Below are 19308 nucleotides of genomic sequence, written 5' to 3'. Positions count from 1 at the left end.
CCATTCTGACTGGGGTGAGATAAAATCTTAGAATAGTTTTGATTTGCATTTCTCTAATTGCTAAAGATTTTGAACATTTTTTCATATATTTGTTTATTGATTGCATTTCTTCTTTTGTGAAGTGTCTGTTCAGTTCCTTAGCCCATTTATTGATTGGGTTATTTGATTTTTTTGGTGTTAAGTTTTTGAGTTCTTTGTGTATCCTGGAGATTAATGCTGTATCCTGAGGTACATGTGGTAAAGATTGTCTCCCATTCTGTAGGCTTTCTCTTCACGTTATTGTTTCCTTTGCTGAGAAGCAGCTTTTTAATTTGAATCCATCTCATTTATTTGATTCTTGATTTTACTTCTTGTGCTTTAGGAGTCTTATTAAGAAAGTCAGATCCTGGGGCTGGGGTAGTGGCTCAGTGGTAGAGTGCTTGCATGAGACACTGGATTCAATCCTCCGCACCACATAAATATAAAATAAAGATATTGTGCCTACCTAAAACTAAAAAATAAATATTAAAAGAAAGAAAGTCAGGTGCTCCTAAGCTGACATTATGAAGATTTAGGCCTACTTTTTCTTCTTTTAGGCACAGTGTCTCTGGTCTATTTCCTAGGTCCTTGATCCACTTTGAGTTGAATTTTGTGCATGGTGAGAGAGAAGGGATTAATTTCATTTTGTTGCATGTGGATTTCCAATTTTCCCAGCACCATTTATTGAATAGGCCAGCTTTTCTCCAGTGAATGTTTTTGACACCTTTGTCTAGTATAAGATAACTGTATTTATGTGGGTTTGTCTCTGTGTCCTCTATTCTCTACTACTGATCTGTATTTCTGTTTTGGTGCCAATACCATGTTTTTGTTTTTGTTTTTTTGTTTTTGTTTTTGTTTTTAGTGGTGCTGGGTGTTGAACAGTTTGGGGCCTTGCAATCCAGGCAAGTGCTCTATCGCTGTGATATATCCTCAGTCCTTTTTTTTCCCTTTATCCCCTTTTCTTTTCTTTGCTAAAACTGATCTTGGACTTATTGATCCTTTGGCCTCAGCTTCCCCCCCAGGGAGCTGAGATTACAGGCATGTGTCACTGCACCCAGCCCTTGGCTTGCTCTGGATGTTAATGGAGATGACGCCAGATTTTTTTCACTTAAGCTACTGGGCTTAGATTAATCAATTTATATTTTTTCATGTTAGAAACCAATGTTCATTAATTCCTACTCAGGGTGTTTTCAGCAAGAATGAATGTTGTTTCTGTTGTGAATAATTGTGCAGCATCTGTGGAGATAATTATATGGTTTTTCTCCATAGATCTATTAATATAGGGTATTATGTTAATAGGCTGCCAAATGTTGAAGGATTTCCTGATACTGACCCAATCTTGCATTCCTTAAATAAATCCTACTTGTTCATGGGGTATTATTTTATTAATGTGATGTTGATCTTTGTTAGTATTTCTCATTAATAGTGATATTGGGCTGTACATATTTTTGTGCTCTCTTCATTGGATTTAGTTGTCAGTGTTATTTTTATTTCACATACAAAAATGTTGTGATTTTTTTATTCATTTTCAGTCTTTCAAAAACATTTTTGAATCAGTGGGCTTATTTGTTGTTTTTAGATTTGTTAAATTTCCCTTGTGAAATAATCTGTTACGATTAGTCTGTGCAAGTCAGTATTTTAAAACTTTCTATATCTAGTAGGGTTGATATTTGATAAGTTATGTTTCTTGAGAAAGCAGTATATTTCAAAATAAAGATTTTCAAAATAAGCAGGATTTTTATGTATAATTAGTTTTGTTGTTTTTCTTTTCTCTAGTTTTATTTTTGTCCTTTTTTTTTTTTTTAAGAGTCATATGGGATGGTTTAGGAGTATGGTTATTCTCTACACAGTTGAGTTTGAGGGATTACATACAAAAAATTTATCTCCTCCCCCTCATTGTTAGATCCTTTGAGAATAAATGAGCTAATGATGAATCCTCCCACTTACAGCTTTTTGTTCTTTTCATGTCCTTGTGTTTTACAGAATGCTATCTGCCTTGAGAAATCAAATTCTCAGGACCAGGAAGTAAATGCAGCTTTTCTTCATCTAGATTCTAGGTAAGCTAAAGTTTCTTCAGTCTTTTGAAATGTACCTTCTCTCTCCCAGACCAGGGCCTATCCCTGTAACATTTTGGTCCTTTCTCCTTATCAGGTAAGGAGTGAGTCAAATTTCAATGAGAATCATTCATGCACAGCACATTGTTAAGCACTAACTTTATGCCTAACACTTTATACTGGAGAAAGAACACCAAACAAAATAAGCGCCCTTTCCAAATTTTAACAGACAATAAACTAATAAGGGAATTATATTGTTGAGAGCCACAGCCGAAGGGGCCCCAGCAAACTTCCAGAACCCAGAAAAGTTCCAGCTGCCAGCTGACGATTGGCTCACAGCGGCCCCAGCAAACTTCTACCTGTCAACTGATTGGCTCCTCTGCGGTGATGCTCATTGGGCTGTTTCCCCGCCCTTTTAGACCACGGAGCTGCTCATTGGGGGGCTTTTTTGGCTCCCCCCACATGACCCGGCCAATTGGCCTCAAGAGCAGGAGGAGTGGGGGAGGTAGAGAGGCTTGTGGGAAGCCAGTGGTGGCAGTTTGGCTCTGAGGGTTTTCCTGAAGAGCTGTGTGGTTTGGTGTGTGTTCTAAAAATAAAGTTCGTTTCCTTTGACAAGTGGCTCCTGAATTGTGCCCAGCCAGACTGCAGCATTTGGTGGCCCATACAGGAATGACTGAGGGTAAGTGATAAGGTAAACTGCTCGCCCCTGAGGGCAGGGCGAGAGGATGGGTAGCCATTTTAAGATTCTTCTTTTGTTTTGCTTCACTTTTGTTTTAAGTTGCCTGTCCCTGGGGATGTGTAAGATGGAAGAAAAACCGCTCACATCTGAGGAACAGATAGGGAGAAAGGATGGATGGACATTTCAGGAGGATAGAAAGGCTTATATAATGATTTTTTTGTTGTTCCAATTTTGTTTCACTCTGTTTCAGTTTTGTTTGGCGTTATCTTGTTGGGTTGTATTATAGTAGAAAAATTCAAGTAAAAGAGAAGGTCTCTCAAGCTAGTCAGAGAAAGAAATTCAAGTGAAAAAAAAGGTCTCTCGAACTAGTCAGACAGAGGAAAAAAATAAGTAAAAGAGAAGGTCTCTCGAGCTAGTCAGACAGAGGAAGAAAGTTTAGAGCAGAAAAAGCCATCAGGGGAAAAGTTACAACAGGAGACTGCTACTCACACCTTTCTATCACCAGAGGACGGAAGTGTCCAACCAATAACATCACCTCCATATGCTGGGAGGCCCCCAACCCCTGCAGTTGATAGATGGGATCCTGAGACAGGATCTCAAGTATTAACATGCCCTGTATTTGAGTAGGCAGGAGGGCAGCGAATTCACCATGCTTTAAATTTCAAAATAGTGAAGTAGCTAAAAGAGGCTGTAACAACCTATGGTCCTCAAGCACCCTTCACTGTAAGCTTGATCGAATCCATTACCAACTTGAACATGATGCCAGCAGATTGGGCTAATATGTAAAGCTGTGCTAAATGAAGGACAATACCTGTTATAGAAGGTTGCCAATGAGGAATTTTGCAAGGAGATGGCTAGGCGAAATGCAGCAGCTGGTTATCAGAGAAATCTAGATATATTGTTAGGAAAGGGACCTTATGAGGATCAGCAGCAACAAATTGCATATGATCCTGGCATATACTCACAAATTGCTGCAGATGTGGTTAGGGCATGGAAGACTTTACAAGGACATGGAGGTTTACAAGGTCAATTATCTAAGGTAATACAAGGAGTTAATGAACCTTACGCTGAATTTGTAGATAGGCTTATTCAAACAGCTACCAGAGTTTTGGGGAATACAGAACAAGCAATGCCATTAATAAAACAACTGGCTTATGAGCAAGCGAATTGTTGGTGCAGAGAAGTCGTTAGACCATGGAAACATGAAGATTTAAACACATATATTAAATTATGTAGAGACATTAATGAACAAGGGCAAATCGTGGCAGCTGCAGTACAACAGGTTTTAGATGCCAGGCCAAAAACATGCTACAATTGTGAACAAACAGGACATTTTAAACGGAGTTGCCCCATAGGAGGAGGGTTTAACAAAACTAGGTATCAAAGGAGTAGAATACCAGGTATTTGCCCACGATGCCGTAGAGGGAGACATTGGGCTAATGAATGCCATTCTCAAACCACCATAGAGGGTACTCCATTATCAAAAAGGAACAAGGACCAGGTGTTTACCCACGATATCATGGAGAAAGGCATCGGGCTCCATTGCCAAAAAATGGACAGGGGGGCCCAATGCTCCGGGGCCCAAGACCACAAATATACGGAGCACTAGAGGAACCCAGCAACCCCATCAGGGTAGTGCCCAGGACACATTGTCCATTAAATCTCTCACTAGACAAACCAGAGGAAGCACAGGATTGGACATCTGCGCCTCCGCCAGAACAGTACTAACTCCAGAGATGGGAGATCAAATCATTCCCACAGGGGTAAAAGGACCTCTTCCCAAAGGAACAGTAGGCTTATTATTGGGACGCAGTTCTTCTACTCTAAAAGGACTTATCATGATAAGTCCTGGGGTAATTTGCTGCAGTCCGGCTGCAGCAAAATAGCCGGGGGGTGACGAATAACTTGTGTACGTTGATACAGCAGGAATGGGAGCCGTTTATTGTAGGGCAACAGAGCTATTTATACATTTTGCACAGCTTATCTTAATTAGCATAAACTAGATACATCAATCAACCAATAAGGAATCTCCACACTTAATGGCTCGATTTTGTTACTTCTCAAACCACTCCCTCTGACATTTTGCCAGGCACCATCCAAACTTGTTTACGAACTCTAACATTTCTCTGGCAAAATACCAGGTGTTATTTTTGACTTATTTACAGACCTTAACAGTAATTGATCCCGATTATGAAGGTGAAAAAAAAATTATAGCCAGTTCTCCAAAGGGTATATCAGTAATTTCACCAGGAGATAGAATAGCACAGTTACTAATAATACTCAGCCTACATGATAAATTTTCCAGATGTATTGTAGAAAGAGGTTCCAAGGGATTAGGCTCCACAGGTGTGGATTGGGCTATGCTTTCTTTAAATTTAGATTGTCGCCCCATGCTAAAACTAAATATTCAAGGACATGAATTTAATAGGCTACTGGATACAGGTGCGTGTGGGCCACCAAATGCCGCAGTCTGGCTGAGCACAATTCAGGAGCCACTTTATATAGTATGTTAAGAGGCAATAAAGACCATGAAGAAAAGTAAATCGGTATAGGGACATAGGTAATGCTGGAGTATGGGTGAAGATATGGTCATTGAAGGAACTGAGAGGAGCCATGCAAGTAGCTGGAGGAGAAAGGCTGTAGACAGAACAGAAGGGCAACAGCTCCAAGTGGAGTGTATCTGGATGAGGAACATCTGGGAAGCAGTCATTATGGGGAGGCGGCCAGTGCCTCATTAGGGGGTTCTTCTTCCTGTTCAGGAGCATGTAAGCCACCTAAGAAATTAAAGTCTAGAATAATTAGGAACCAAAGACAAAAAGTCAAAAAGAATAGTTTTGGGGGGTAACGTGAGATACTGGGGATTGAACTCAGGGGCATTGAGCCACATCCCCAGCCACATCCCCAGCCCTATTTTGTATTTTTATTTAGAGACAGGGTCTTTCTGAGTTGTTTAGTACATCGCCATTGCTGAGGCTGGCTGTGAATTCATGATCCCCCTGTCTCAGCCTCCCGAGCTGCTGGGATTACAGGCATGCACCACCAAAGGGAGCTTGGAGTACCTAAAAGATCCAGCCCACACAGAAACTGGAGCTGGACAATTAGAAAATGATTCCCGTGGTTTATTTAATGGAGTCCATCAAAGTCAGGGGTGAAACATCTTTATCGATTTTGTTTGGATGACCTATTGATGATACGGTATGTTGAAGTCACCAGTATTATTGTATTGGGTTCTGTTTGAAATTTAATGTCAAGGTTTTTTTAATGTAATTAGGCACACTTGAAAGAAAAGTGGCTCAGGACTAATCACACACACCCAGGATAAGAAGTGGGTTTATTTTCAGGAGCCTGACGAGGTTGCTGTGCCAAAAGAGAGGGACAGCAGCAGCAACTCCCCCTTGAATGTTACCTTTATACGCTAGAATCATGGCCACCGGCTAGGGGTGGTGGTTTTAGCCTTGACTGACAAAGTGAGCATCCCCTGAGCTTGTGGAAGGCAAGTTTGTTTCTTGGGAAAAAAGACAGGCAGTTTTCCTATCTCTCAGCAGGGGGGTGAAGAAAACTGGCAGGTCCCTTTATCTTCTCAAGGAGAGAACAGGGAAACCAGTATGTTCCCATCTCAGGGGCTGGTAAGTTGTCTCCTATGTCTCAGTGAGAGAACAGGAAGAAACCAGCTAGTCTCCAGATTGGTAGGTTGTGTCTCGGGCTAGTTTCTATTACTTGGGAATAAGAACAATATTCAAAAAGTGGGAGTGGGGGAAAGGAAGGTGGCCGCAATTATGCTAACACTGACATTTGGGACATATGTATTTTCTGTTGTTATATCTTCATGTTGGATTGTTCCCTTTACCAGAATGTTGTGGCCTTCTTTGTTTCTTCTGTTTGATCTTTGCTTGAAATCTTTGTCAGCTATAGAGTATAACTACGCTTGTTTCCGGACTTTGTTTGGAATGTTTTTCTGTTCCTTCCCTGCAGCCTGTGAGAAGTGTCTTTGCCTATGAAATGAGTCTTGTAAACCGCACATAGTTGAGTGTTGTGTTTTGATCCATTAATCTACCCTAACTCTTTGAATTGGGGTATTGAGACCATTTACATTCAGTGGTGTTTATAGATGTGTGTTGATGGTTTCCTGCCATTTTGTTTTGTTTGCTGTATTTAATTCTGTCTTGATTCTCATTCAGGTTGTTATTCTTCTGTTGATCTTCATCTGTTTGGGAGCTTCAGGATTTGTTTGTGGGTTCCTCAGTGTGCAGTATATCTTTTGAGTATTCTTTATAGTGCTGGATTGGTGGTAATTCTTTTAATTTATTCTGGTCGTGGAAAGTTTTTATTTTCCCATTGATTTTGAAAGATAGCTTTGCTGGGTGTATCAATCATAGTTAGTAATTTTTTTCCCCCCAGAGCTTGGAATATCTTATTCAAGGCCCTCAGCCCTCTCTGACTTCAGGGTTTGAGTTGAGAAGTCAGAAGTGAGCCTTATTGGGGCTGGGGTTGTGGCTCAGGGTGGAGCGCTCACCTAGCATGTATGAGGTACTGGGTTCAGTCCTCAGCACCACATAAAAATAATATAAAGATATTGTGTCCACCTAAAACTAAAAAAAAAGAAGTGATCCTTATTTGTTTGCTTCTGAATGTTTCAGTATTGCAGCTTTAATATTCTTTCCTGTTTTCTACATTAGGAGTTTTGTTTATTGATGTGTCTTGAAGAGCTTGCATTTTGATCTGGTATGTTTGGGGTTCCATATGCCTCCTGTGTTTAGATGTCTATCTCATTTTTTATATAGGGACAATTTTCTGTTATTATCTCATTGAAAATGTTCTTAATGTCCATAGCCTCTGTCTTTAAGATTTCTTCTATCTCAATGACTCTTGGGTTTGGTATCTTGATTATGTCCCAGAATTCTTGTATATTCTGATCATATTCTTTCCCGCCTCCCTTTTTTGCATACTGAGTCCTCAAGTTCATGTATAAGTGAATTTTTAATGATTTAGTGGGTCTTTAATTTCCAGGAGTTCTGATTGGTTTCCTTTTAATATTTCTATTTCTCTATGGAAATGGTCTTTCATCCCTTATATTTGCTCTCGATTTATTCCTTAGATCTTCTTTTAATTCATTGCACATTTTAATAATCAGATTCTTATAATCCTCCTAGAATTTCATCCACTTCCATGTCTGTGGGATCTTTTGTTGGGAAATTGGGAGAGATTAGTTTGCCTGTTTCCTAGTGTGTCAGAGGTCCTGGACTTGCACATCAATTCAGAATGTGTTCTCTTCTTCTTTTACACACATGTCCTTTGTGTGTAGCTATCTTTTTTGTTCTGGGACTTCTCTTTGTTTTGGGTACATGAATTGATGCCTGGTGGTTCTTCATTGGGGCCTGGTTGTTGGTTTGCCTTTTTTCTCTCTCCACTTCTATGAGTTGAAGTAATGTTGAGGCTCAGGTGGGGCTAGATTATGTGTGGGGTGAGAATCACATTGCTTGACTCTCCTGTGTGAACTTGAATTGCCCCACAAGAAAGAGGGAGCCAGGAATAGCACTAACATCAGCACCAAATGCATAACCTTGAGATAAATGTCTGGTGTCTACTTTGACATCTGTAACACTAATTACCCCCTATATTGGAATGGTGGGGTCAGTGTTACCAACAATAAAACTCAGAACTATATCAGGCGTTCCACAGCAGGTGTCTACTACATTGTCCACTGAATTAATAATCCAGCAATGTGAATAGGATAGGAATTACATAAACTATATAATTCTATTATTTAGTGGGATTACAAAATAGGGTAGGAAGGCAAAAGAAAATTTGAAATATTTCAAAAGTGAACAAAGGAGAGGAAGGAGATAGTTTGCAGATGTAGACTCTAAGGAAGAAGGAATAAAAAATCAACTGAAGAAACAAGAAGTGGAAGGAACAGGAAAATGTGGCTGTTAGTGAAGAAGGGGCAGTAAGAGGGACAAGAACCAAGGTATGAACCGATCGTCAAATAGGTGCAGAAGAAAACAACGAATTTGAAAGTTAAATTATACAGATATATATTTTCTGAACATATCCACACAGAACACAACATGACATGCACACAATCTTGCATAGTGGAAAAAAGTAAAAAATCGTGTGATGTTTGAAAAAATTTTAGAAAGTTAAAAATTTTTTAAATAAATACAATCAATGGAATATGGAGGAAAAATAAGGAAAAAGAAAACATGTAATTAGAAATAAAAGGCTTGGGGCTGGGAATGTGGCTCAGGCGGTAGCGCGCTTGTCTGGCATGCGTGCGGCCCGGGTTCGATCCTCAGCACCACATACCAACAAAGATGTTGTGTCTGCTGAGAACTAAGAAATAAATATTAAAAATTCTCTCTCTCTCTCTCTCTCTCTCTCTCTCTCTCCTCTCTCTCTCTAAAAAAAAAAAAAAAAAGAAAGAAATAAAAGGCTTGTTTTCTGCTCTGGCGGTTAGAACTGTCAACAGAGATGGACTTCTGTTCGTTGTGTTCTCATTTTTGTCTCAGCAACCTTTGGGTCCAGGGCTGGGGTCACGTCTAATGTCTGTGTGTTCCTCACCTAACTGCCAGCCAGTGTAGTGGCTCCCTACGTCCAGCAGGGGTGGGTAGACTGGGGAGTGCTGGCGACCATGGGCTGCTGTAGCAGGGATGGTGCCGAGTTCTGATTGGAAGTCCCAGTAGCTGGGGTTTTAGTCTTGGCTGACCTTTGGAAGTCAGTATTGGAGATGTGATCCAGGCCCCCTGTTACTGGGGACGTGCTATCTCTGCTGGACCTCTGGATCTCTAGGGCCTCTGGTGGAATCTCACAGGTTTCCAGTTCACCACTGTGGAAGTGAATTACTAGGAATCTGCCCTGGAGTGCAGAGCTCCTGTGTGGCCATTGTCAGTGTCTTCCCAGTAGCTCCTACAGTGCACCAGCAACCAAGACACTTTCTAGTCTGGTATGGGGAGCCTGTGCGAGGCAGTTTTCTTTGTGCCTGTTTCATTCACTCTGGCTCAGGCACGCTCTGGAGGTCATGGCAACTTCCTTTGTTCCCAGTCTTCTTTTTAAGAGGAAAGTGAAAAACTTTATTAAAGGATAGCAGAAAAGACACCCCACTCCCCACACCAGGAAGAAGGGGACCCAAAAGGTGAATCCCTGTTACCAAACTTCTGACCCTGCTTACAGTGGTACAGCATTTACAGATAGCTCCCAGGCCACGCCTGAGGTCGTTTCCAGGCCAGTGATCTTGATTCCCTCTGAACTGTGGGCCGTGCCGTTTTTTGTAGCTTTTCACTGAGCCACTTCCCCCACCAGCTGTGTCCATAAACATCAGCCTCCCTCTGTGATCCACAGGTTTCCCCAACCTTTTTTTTTTCCCCTCCCCTCAGTGGCACTGTACCTCTGCAGGCAGTGGGCACATAGCTCACATTTTTTTATATTGCTCTGACTTTCTGTGCTCTGTGGTTAAAGTTTCTCCATGTGGCCTTAGTTACTCGCCTCCCTGAGTAAGTCTGGCTCTGAGGAACTGCTGGCAAGTGCATCCTTCCTCTAACACCACCTTTTTCCTCTTGAGGCTCCTCGATCTCTCTCCTTGACCCACTGATGGCCATGTCTCGCTGTGTCCTCGTGTTGCCTGCACTCTCTGGGTGTGTATCCTTGGTAGCTGTGTATCCTAAACTCTTCTTAGAAGGACACTAGTCACATTGGACTAGGGCCACCTGATGTCCTCATTTTAAGACCCTTCTGAAGACCCTGTCTTTAAACATAGTTACTTTCTAAAAATAGTAGGGGTTAAATCTTCAATATGTGAATTTGAGAGGCAACACACAGTTCAGCCATAATAGATGAGAACCAATTAGGAGGTTACTGTGATAGTCCGTGTGAGAAATGAGAGTGGTTGGGGCCAGGATAATAGTAGCAAAAGTGATGAGGAGTGACTGAATTCCTAGATTCATGTGTTTTGAAATGGAGCCACCAGATTTGTTGATGACTTGATTATAGGGTGTGAAGGAAAAGAATGCAGGAAGACTTCAAGATTTTGACTTGAGAAAATAAAGGATGGATTTTCTATGAACTGAAATGAGACAGGTGTTGGTTGGAGTTGACCTTAGTATCAGTGTAGGTCCTTTAATGGCTTCCTTTGACTTGTTTCAGTCAGCTTTTTTGTTGCTGTGACCCAAAGACCTGCAAGAATAATTAGAGGAGGAAAAGTTTATTTTTCTCACAGTTTCAGAGGTCTCAGTGTGTAGACAGCCAACTCTATAGCTCTGAGTCCAGGGTGAGGCAGATCCTAGGAGAAGTGCATGGCAAAGGAAAGCACCATGGGACATGGCTTCCCAAGGAAGCAAAGAGCTCTGTGCATGGACAAAATGTGAAACACCAGGTGCACCCCCAGTGACCAACCTCCCTCCCTCCTCCAGTACACCTTACATGCCAACAGTTACCACCCAATCATGAGCTTTTGGGGAACACCATATATTCAAACCAAAACAGGCTGTGTAAGGCACGAATAGATCCTAGGCATTTAGCTCTGTAAACTTAATTTAATAATAGGAATAATGAATAATGTTCTGATACTTTTGACTTTGAGGATTTACTATGGCAGGGACAAAGTATGCTCTGGGGCTTAATACTTTGTATACTGTTGTTAGCAATTTTCCTACTAACCGTAAACTAAGAGGTCCTTGGTGCATAGATGAGCAATGCAGTGTTTTTCATAGATACCTGCCATTATAGTAATCCCTGAGACTCAGACCCATGCGCATGAAACACGGCAAACTGACTCATCATCTTGATAATAAATGCACAGAAAAGTATTCATTGTCTGATAGGGGCAGAAACATGCTAATTTTAATGATATTTTATAAGCTCATGGGTTCATGTGATGGGTCAAGTTGTATACATGGATTTCCTAGGATACCCATTACCAAATGAGGAGAGAGTGAAGTACTACAAATGGTTTTGTAGTTTAAGGGGTTCTTCTATAATACCATGAGGATCCCTGAATGATATAATTTGCACCAAAAAAGGTATATATGGTACGGTGCAGCAGTGTATAGAGACATGTTAAATACTTGAAATGTGAGATGTAGCCACTTTGTTTATTAGCACTAGCATGGCTATATTGTTTACTTTCTTTCTCAGCTGTTGGACTTCCTGATTCTTGTTAGCCTTCTAGACACTTTCCTCTCTGTCCCTCTTTGGTCACAGTTCTGTATTTCTTATGAATCTGTATGTCTTAACTGAAGAAATTTCACTACTCTCAACCCATTCGGTTCTTACTTCTATCCTCTATAACTAAATTTTAGAACATTCTGAATTGGCATTTGAAGGCTGGATATGTCTTTTTATATCTGTAAATAACTTTTCTTATTGCAAGAGTAGTCTCTGTGCTTTGCATGAGGAAAGCATACAGGTTGCTGAGTGAAGATTACACAACAGTAGTTAAGCAAATTGGTGAAGGACAAAGCCACCCATCATCACATTACCAAGAGGTAACACAATGTGTGAGGATTCTAGGTCCTATGACTTACTATCTTCTATGAATGTTTAAGCTCCAGTCCAATATCAGTTTTGTAGTTAAGGGCCCTTTCTGATGAACTGAGGACTCTCTCCCCAGAATAATGGACAGATTCTGAACAGCATTTTGTTACACATCAGTTAAAGGTTTTATGGGTTATCTAAGACCCTCCACGGATGCCAAATAAGAGCTTCCATTCCAAGCTGGAATATCTATCTGTATGTGCCAGGCACTGTCACAGGTGCCAGGGAAACTGCAGTGCACAAAACAGACATAAAACAAATTCCTGTCCCTTAGAAGCTTACTTAACCTTCTGTGGAGAAGAGCAAAACAGGAGAGAAGGGGTGTTGTTCGTATGGGTCAGCTGCAGTGGAGATGTGTTATAATTTAAAATAGGATGGTCAGAAATGGCCGCCTGAGAATGTGACAGTTGTGCAAAGATGGGAGGGAGGTTAGAGAGAAAACATTGATGAGACCCGGAGGGAGAGCCCTTCATCCAGGGAGGGACGGCAAGTACGCAGACCCTGAAACTAGAGAGGATCCGACTCAGAGTATCTGAAGAGCAGAGAACCCAGTCACAGTGGTGACCTCAGGCAGACTTCTCTGGGGCTTGTAGGTTTCTAATGGGCAGTTCTAGGGGAGTGGTGAAGGTGTCTGGTTAGGGTATGTTCCAGAAGCCTTGGAAGACAAGAAATGGAGACAACAGACTGATTTCTTTTGAGGAGTTTTATGTAAAGAGTAACAGAGAAATGGGACAATAGCTTGAGGGTGAGGGGGTTGAAAGAAGTTGTCTTGTTGGTTGTGCTTTTGTTGTTCAGAAGAGAGATACCTGCCAGTTTGCTAATTAGAATGATCCAGTAGAGAGAGAGAGAAAACGAGAATGCAGGAGGAGGGTAGAGCAACATCCTTGTGGAAAAGCGGGTGGAGTCCAGCACCAGGGGCAAGGTTGACCATGGATTGCGTGGCTAAGGGATGGTGGGGTGCTTGACAGGTGACAGGCTGGCTGAAGTGTTGGGAGCCTGCAAAGTTGTGTGCCTCTGTGTTTATGTGTGTGTGTGTGTGTGTGTCTCTCACTATTTTCATTTTGCTTCCGCTTTCTTAGTAAAACCAAAATCTTCAGCTTACACTGCTTAGATGAAGGATGGCCATGCCAGTGTGTACGGCGGGGGTCAGACATCAGAGGTCATGAGGGAGTAAATGGGAAGGACACAGAAGATTCTCCCCTCTGCTTTGCTTTCTTCCTCTACTGAACATGCCTATTAATGTTATTAGAGTCATCTTAATCTTTCCTCTGAAGCAATGAAAAGAAAAACCCTGGTTTTGAGATCACCCAGGTTCATATAAAGAGCTTTTATTGGTGGTTTCTCATATGTATGTCTCATTTTTATATTAGCAGAGAGGAAAACCAAGTACAGATTGAGCATTCCTAATCAGAAGCTCCTAAATCTGAAATGCTCCAGAATCTGAAACTTGTTGGGTGCCAGTATGATGCCATGAAAATTCACAGTGAAACTTTGTGTTCCATGTACAAAATTATTAAAAATATTGTATAAAATTGCCTTTAGATTACGTGTATAAAATATATACCAAACAAATGAATTTTGTGTTAAGACTTTGGTGCCACCCTCAAGACTTCTCATTATGGGCTGGGGATGTGGCTCAAGCGGTAGCGCGCTCGCCTAGCGTGCGTGTGGCCCGGGTTCGATCCTCAGCACCACATACAAAAAACAAAGATGTTGTGTCCGCCGAGAACTAAGAAAAATAAATAAATGTTAAAATTCTCTCTCTCTCTCTGTCCCCCCCCCTCTCTCTTTAAAAAAAAAAAAAAAAGACTTCTCATTATATGCATGCAGATATTCCAAATTCTGAAAATATCCAAAATCTAAAACACTCTGTTTCCAAGCATTTTGGATAAAGGATACTCAGTCCATGCAAAACATAAAAGACTTACAGATTCTGATGCAGGATTTCGATCTCTTCTGTAGTGATTTTAATTTTAAGGATTCTTAATGTAGGAATTTAAATGTTATTTCTACCTTGTCTTACAGGTTTAGAAATACCAAGTAAGAAATTCATGTATATGATTCTGGAAACTTGGAAAGGCAAATTGCTCATGACTGAAAGGCTTAACATAGATGAACCTTCCAAGTTCTTAAAAACAGAATGACTAAGAAGACAAAGATGGGTCAAGAAGACCAGTGGAAGACTCCCTAGGAGAGAGCCATAGAAAATGTACACTTCAGAAGAAAGATGGGATCAGAGAACTCAGAAAAGGAAAGTATATCATGTATACCCTCAAAAGGGTAAAAAGATTTTTATTCATGTGCATCAGATTACTCCAGTAGATAATCAAATATACGAGTGCCTTGAACGTGAACGAGACTTCTGTGAAAACTTAGCTCTTATTATGTGTGAGAGAACCCACACTGGGGAGAAACCTTACAGATGTGATATGTGTGAGAAAACCTTCATCCAGAGCTCAGATCTTATTTCCCACCAGAGGATCCACAATTATGAGAAACCTTATAAATGCAGCAAATGTGAGAAGAGCTTTTGGCACCACTTGGCCCTTTCAGGACACCAGAGAACACATGCAGGTAAAAAATTCTATACATGTGACATCTGTGGCAAGAATTTTGGTCAGAGCTCTGATTTGCTTGTTCACCAGCGAAGTCATACAGGCGAGAAACCGTATCTTTGTAGTGAGTGTGATAAGTGCTTTAGTCGAAGTACCAACCTAATAAGGCACCGAAGAACCCACACAGGTGAGAAGCCATTTAAGTGTCTGGAGTGTGAAAAAGCCTTCAGTGGGAAATCAGACCTTATTAGCCACCAGAGAACACATACTGGTGAAAGGCCCTACAAGTGTAACAAGTGTGAGAAGAGTTACCGACACCGTTCAGCCTTCATTGTACATAAAAGAGTTCACACTGGGGAGAAACCCTATAAGTGTGGTGCCTGTGAGAAATGCTTTGGCCAGAAATCAGACCTTATTGTGCATCAGAGAGTCCACACAGGTGAGAAGCCCTATAAATGCTTGGAATGCATGAGGAGTTTTACTCGCAGTGCCAACCTCATTAGACACCAGGCAACTCACACTCATACTTTTAAATGTCTTGAGTATGAGAAAGGCTTCAGCTGTAGCTCAGACCTTATTGTGCATCAGAGAATTCATGTGGAAGAGAAACCACATCAGTGGTCTACATGTGAGAGTGGCTTCCTGTTAGGTATGGACTTTGTTGCCCAACAGAAAATGAGAACTCAGACGGAGGAGCTACATTATAAGTACAGTGTGTGTGATAAAAGCTTTCACCAGAGCTCAGCCCTTCTCCAACATCATATTGGTGAAAAACCATATATCTGTAATGTGGGTGACAAAGCTCTTGAGCTCAGCCCCGCTCATGCATCAGAAGCCTCACAAATGTCCTGACCAGGGAAGAAGTTATGATACCATGAAAAATTTAATTACAGATCAGAGCTCATTAGGATGAATCTAGGTGAATCTCAGACTTGGCCCAGAGTGCAAACTTCAGTGGGGACCAGAGAGCCTGCAATTGTAGGAAGCATGAGGAATACTTCACCCAGAAGAGCTGCCCTAACAGCCACTCCAGTGAGAAACTCCACAGGTGCCCTGAGTTTAGGAAAACCCTTAGTCTGAGCTTGATCACCTACAGGGTTTGCACAGGTAGGAAACATGCACTGCATATACAAGCTTTCTTGCAGTACCCAGCCCTCCTCATTGTAAGGGAATTCACACCAGAAAACAGCTTCTTAATAAATGCCTTCAGTGTCAGCAGAGCTTCAGACAGTATGTACATCTCGTTGGACACCAGAAAACCCACCTGGGGAGAAGCCCCAGCAAGTGTGGAAAGGCTTCTAACAGAACTCTGACTTTCTTACCCATCAGAGAAGGCATACTGGTGAAAAATTATATATTTGTCTTGAGTATGGCAAAAAAAGAAAATAGAAAAAAAATCTGAGGAAAGATAAGTGTCTGAATGAGAAAAAGCTTGTCAGTGATCAGCTCTTGTGGTATATCAAGGCGCTCACATAAATACCTTGAGTCTGGAAAAGCCTTGCTAGTAGCTCCTATTTTATTGGGCCCAAAGAACCCATTTTGCAGAGAAGCTTGCCTCATTGAGAGGTCTGATTATAAATTGTGGGTGAGAATCTGTGTATATATAGTACATGTAAGAACTGGTCTTAAATTTAGTTGACCCATGGGGTAGAACTTTAAGTGGAGTCAGTAAGGAAATCATTTTTTTAGATACCCAGAAGCTTGTTCTGGGGAAAGCTGGGGCGGGTCAGAGTAGACCTGTTGGGTAACTCAGGAAAAGATGCTTTTTCTTTTATCTGAACCACTTAATGATTGCTTTATTTTCACTTTTTAAAATTCAGAAATTCAATAAAGGAAAGGACTGTAACCTTGTAATAGAAGATGTGGCATGTGTTACTCTTGGGGGGAAGGAAAATATTGATATATTTTTTTTTTACTCCTTTTTTTTTTCATCGTTGGCTAGAATGGGACTAGTGTTTTGATAGTGACATAGGAACCCTTAACTGGCTGTGAGAAGCTCCAAGAAGCTAGGAAGTAGTTATCCTAAATTAAAAGACTCCCAATAGTTTCCCCTTTGCAGGATCAGCCTCATAAAAAAGCAGAGTACTCAGCTGTAGTGTATATTGAGGCACACCTTCCGAATTTCTCTTTTCCCTAAAATGTCTTCTGGGTTATCATTAGTATTTAAATTTTCAAATTTAGAAATTCATCTCTTTGCAACTCAAAATGTAGATTCCAGGATAATGGTTGTGATGTGGTCAGTGTCTATATTTTTTGGCCTGACTTATTGTTCCTTTCACTGATAGGGCATAGATCCCGTCATTCGGTTCCTGGCTGAATGGCCAGGGGAAGGCTGGAAGGACGGTGACATCTGAGCGAGCACAGAGTAAAAGACTCCTAGTGATATTTGTCAGTGGAGGACCAAGACTGTTTTCACTTGGAGTATCCTGACTCCACAGCTGGTTTTCTTTTCTCTCCACTGTCTTGCTGTTTATAGCAAATCAGGCCTCATAATGATACATCTTTTCGTTTATTTCAGTTCTTCCAAGGGAAGAGAAAAATACATTTTAATCCCAGGGAAAGGATTGCAGTCATCACAATATAAGGTGTGTGTATATATATACACACACATATATATATAGGCTTGGAATGCAGGATTCTAAATGCTATAAGGGAATAAGTAGTTGTTGGATCCATGGGAAGTTTAAGAATAAATACCGTTTCCCATTTAACAGGGTAATAGTTATCTTTAACGGTCTGTAGAAATACTATTATCTGAGGATCTAAAAATGGTCACTTCTCAGCTTTTTTCCTCCCATCAGATTAAAAAAAAATATTTAAGATAGTTACTTTCAAATTCCTACAGTATTTGGGACTCTGCAGGCAGGTAGGTGGTTAGAGTCCTTTGTTTTTGGTTTTCTTAGCGGACCCCTGAACTCCAGAGGGTATTGGCACTGGATTCGTGGAGTAGGCCCGCGGCTGCCTTGTATGCAACTGTAAGCCTTGCTCCTGATGGCGGGCCAATGATCACCATAGTTGTAGGGTCAGTGGCTCTAACTCCTAATGGTAACAAAGCATCTGATTCTAGGACTTTTGTCTTTTAGAAAACATCCTCTAAGTTTTATTTGTTTTTACATGTTTCAACAATGTTTACCGGTAGCTCTTATATCATGAAAAGTTGCCCAGTGTGATAAACATACAAGATGTATTTTTTTCTTTCTCTTTGAGGAGAGTCATGCCTGTCACTAGTATGACAATTGTAATACTTGGTAGTATGGGGTGTATGGCATGGCAGTGAAAAAAATGCGTCCTTATGACTGCTTATTAATTATTAGACCTTGGAGAAGGGACAGAGTTGGTGTCATTAGCAGGGCAGTACCTTGCCCCTTCTCTCAACTAATCTTATTGGTAATTTCTCTAGTCCTTAAATGAACCATGGGCCATCCTTCCAGTGGAGAATTTGGGGTGTGGAACAGGTCTGAGGGTTTAGCCATGGGGGAAAGGCATTGGTGTTATTCATAGAGCAAAACCTGAGGTTGGAGAGGACCACTTGGGAGCCTGTAACCAAAACCAGAAGGTCACTTTTGGGATGGATGGAGGTTCCCTTGAAGCAGTGCCAACCTAAATCTACCTCAGGTAAGTAGTTAGAGTGACTTTTTCAAGATTTCAGACCAAATGAGATAAATTGTATTCAGTCAATGTATTCCTATGCTTACTGTTTTTGTTTCCCCTTAATTCTTAAATAAACATTTGTTGTGAGAAACTCCATTTTTGTCTTCACTATACTCTAAGAAATTAGCATTTACCCTACACTTGCATTGGAGTAAGGCAGATATTCAGTGGTACTTGGGCGTGGTGGTGGTGATAGCCAGTGGGCAGCCTCAGGGATTTCAGGAGTGTTTGAGGCTGAGACAGGAGTGGATCCTGTAAGAGCTATCCTGGGTGCTCTGCTTTTGTGCATTGGATCCTTGTGGCAGCTCCCCCACTGTGTCGTGAAAATAGCACAGGGAGGAGCAATAACTTGAACTGACCATATTTGGGGTTCTGCTAAAATAGAGTAGCAACAAAACTATGTACTTGTGGGTAATTGTCACCCTCAAAATTAAAGCAGCATTTTGAGTTTGCAGTTCCTGGCAGAATCCACATTTTGCTCCACTGCTGCTTGTATTTTATCACTTGTTGAGTTGGAGTGGGGTAGAGGAGCTGGTGCCAAAATGGTATGCCAGGTTTTTGCCCTTGGTGACGCTTTCCCAGGTTGTATCTGTTGACTCTGCCAACAGAATAGGTCTCAGCTTTCACTGTGAGAAGAAGGTGAGGTAACACTGGCTGAACGAAAAGGGGAAGGCAGGAGGGTGAATTTCAAGTGTGTTCCCTCCTGCCGTTCACACAGCAGGGTTACTAGACCAGGCCTACAGCCTTCAGGCTTTTTTCCTTGCTTAAAAACTGATGCTACATCCCAGCATTGAGGTGAGAAATGTTTCTAGCAAAAATACTA

At 41.2% G+C, this 19308-nt stretch overlaps 1 protein-coding gene across 6 annotated transcripts in view; it reads left to right on the top strand.

Moving 5' to 3' along the window:
• LOC113195965 (zinc finger protein 322) overlaps nt 1-18587 on the top strand; it is a 28086-nt gene extending 9499 nt beyond the window's left edge. For 5 of the 6 annotated variants that reach the window (XM_026407688.2, XM_026407685.2, XM_026407687.2 and 2 more), the window contains 2 exons: nt 2002-2075; nt 14305-18587. In XM_026407688.2, coding sequence (XP_026263473.1) covers nt 14487-15686 — 1200 coding nt within the window. In that variant the 5' untranslated portion in view covers nt 2002-2075; nt 14305-14486 and the 3' untranslated portion in view covers nt 15687-18587. Of the gene's footprint in view, nt 1-2001; nt 2076-2688; nt 2752-14304 lie in introns of all 6 variants that reach the window. The other variant, XM_077801817.1, reaches the window with a different exon arrangement.
• Nucleotides 18588-19308: the final 721 nt, after the last annotated feature.

Source organism: Urocitellus parryii, chromosome 8 (assembly GCF_045843805.1).
Source record: "Urocitellus parryii isolate mUroPar1 chromosome 8, mUroPar1.hap1, whole genome shotgun sequence".
Taxonomy (NCBI): Eukaryota; Metazoa; Chordata; class Mammalia; order Rodentia; family Sciuridae; genus Urocitellus; species Urocitellus parryii.
Note: the sequence above shows the minus strand (reverse complement) of the source record. Positions and strands in the feature narration are given on the sequence as shown.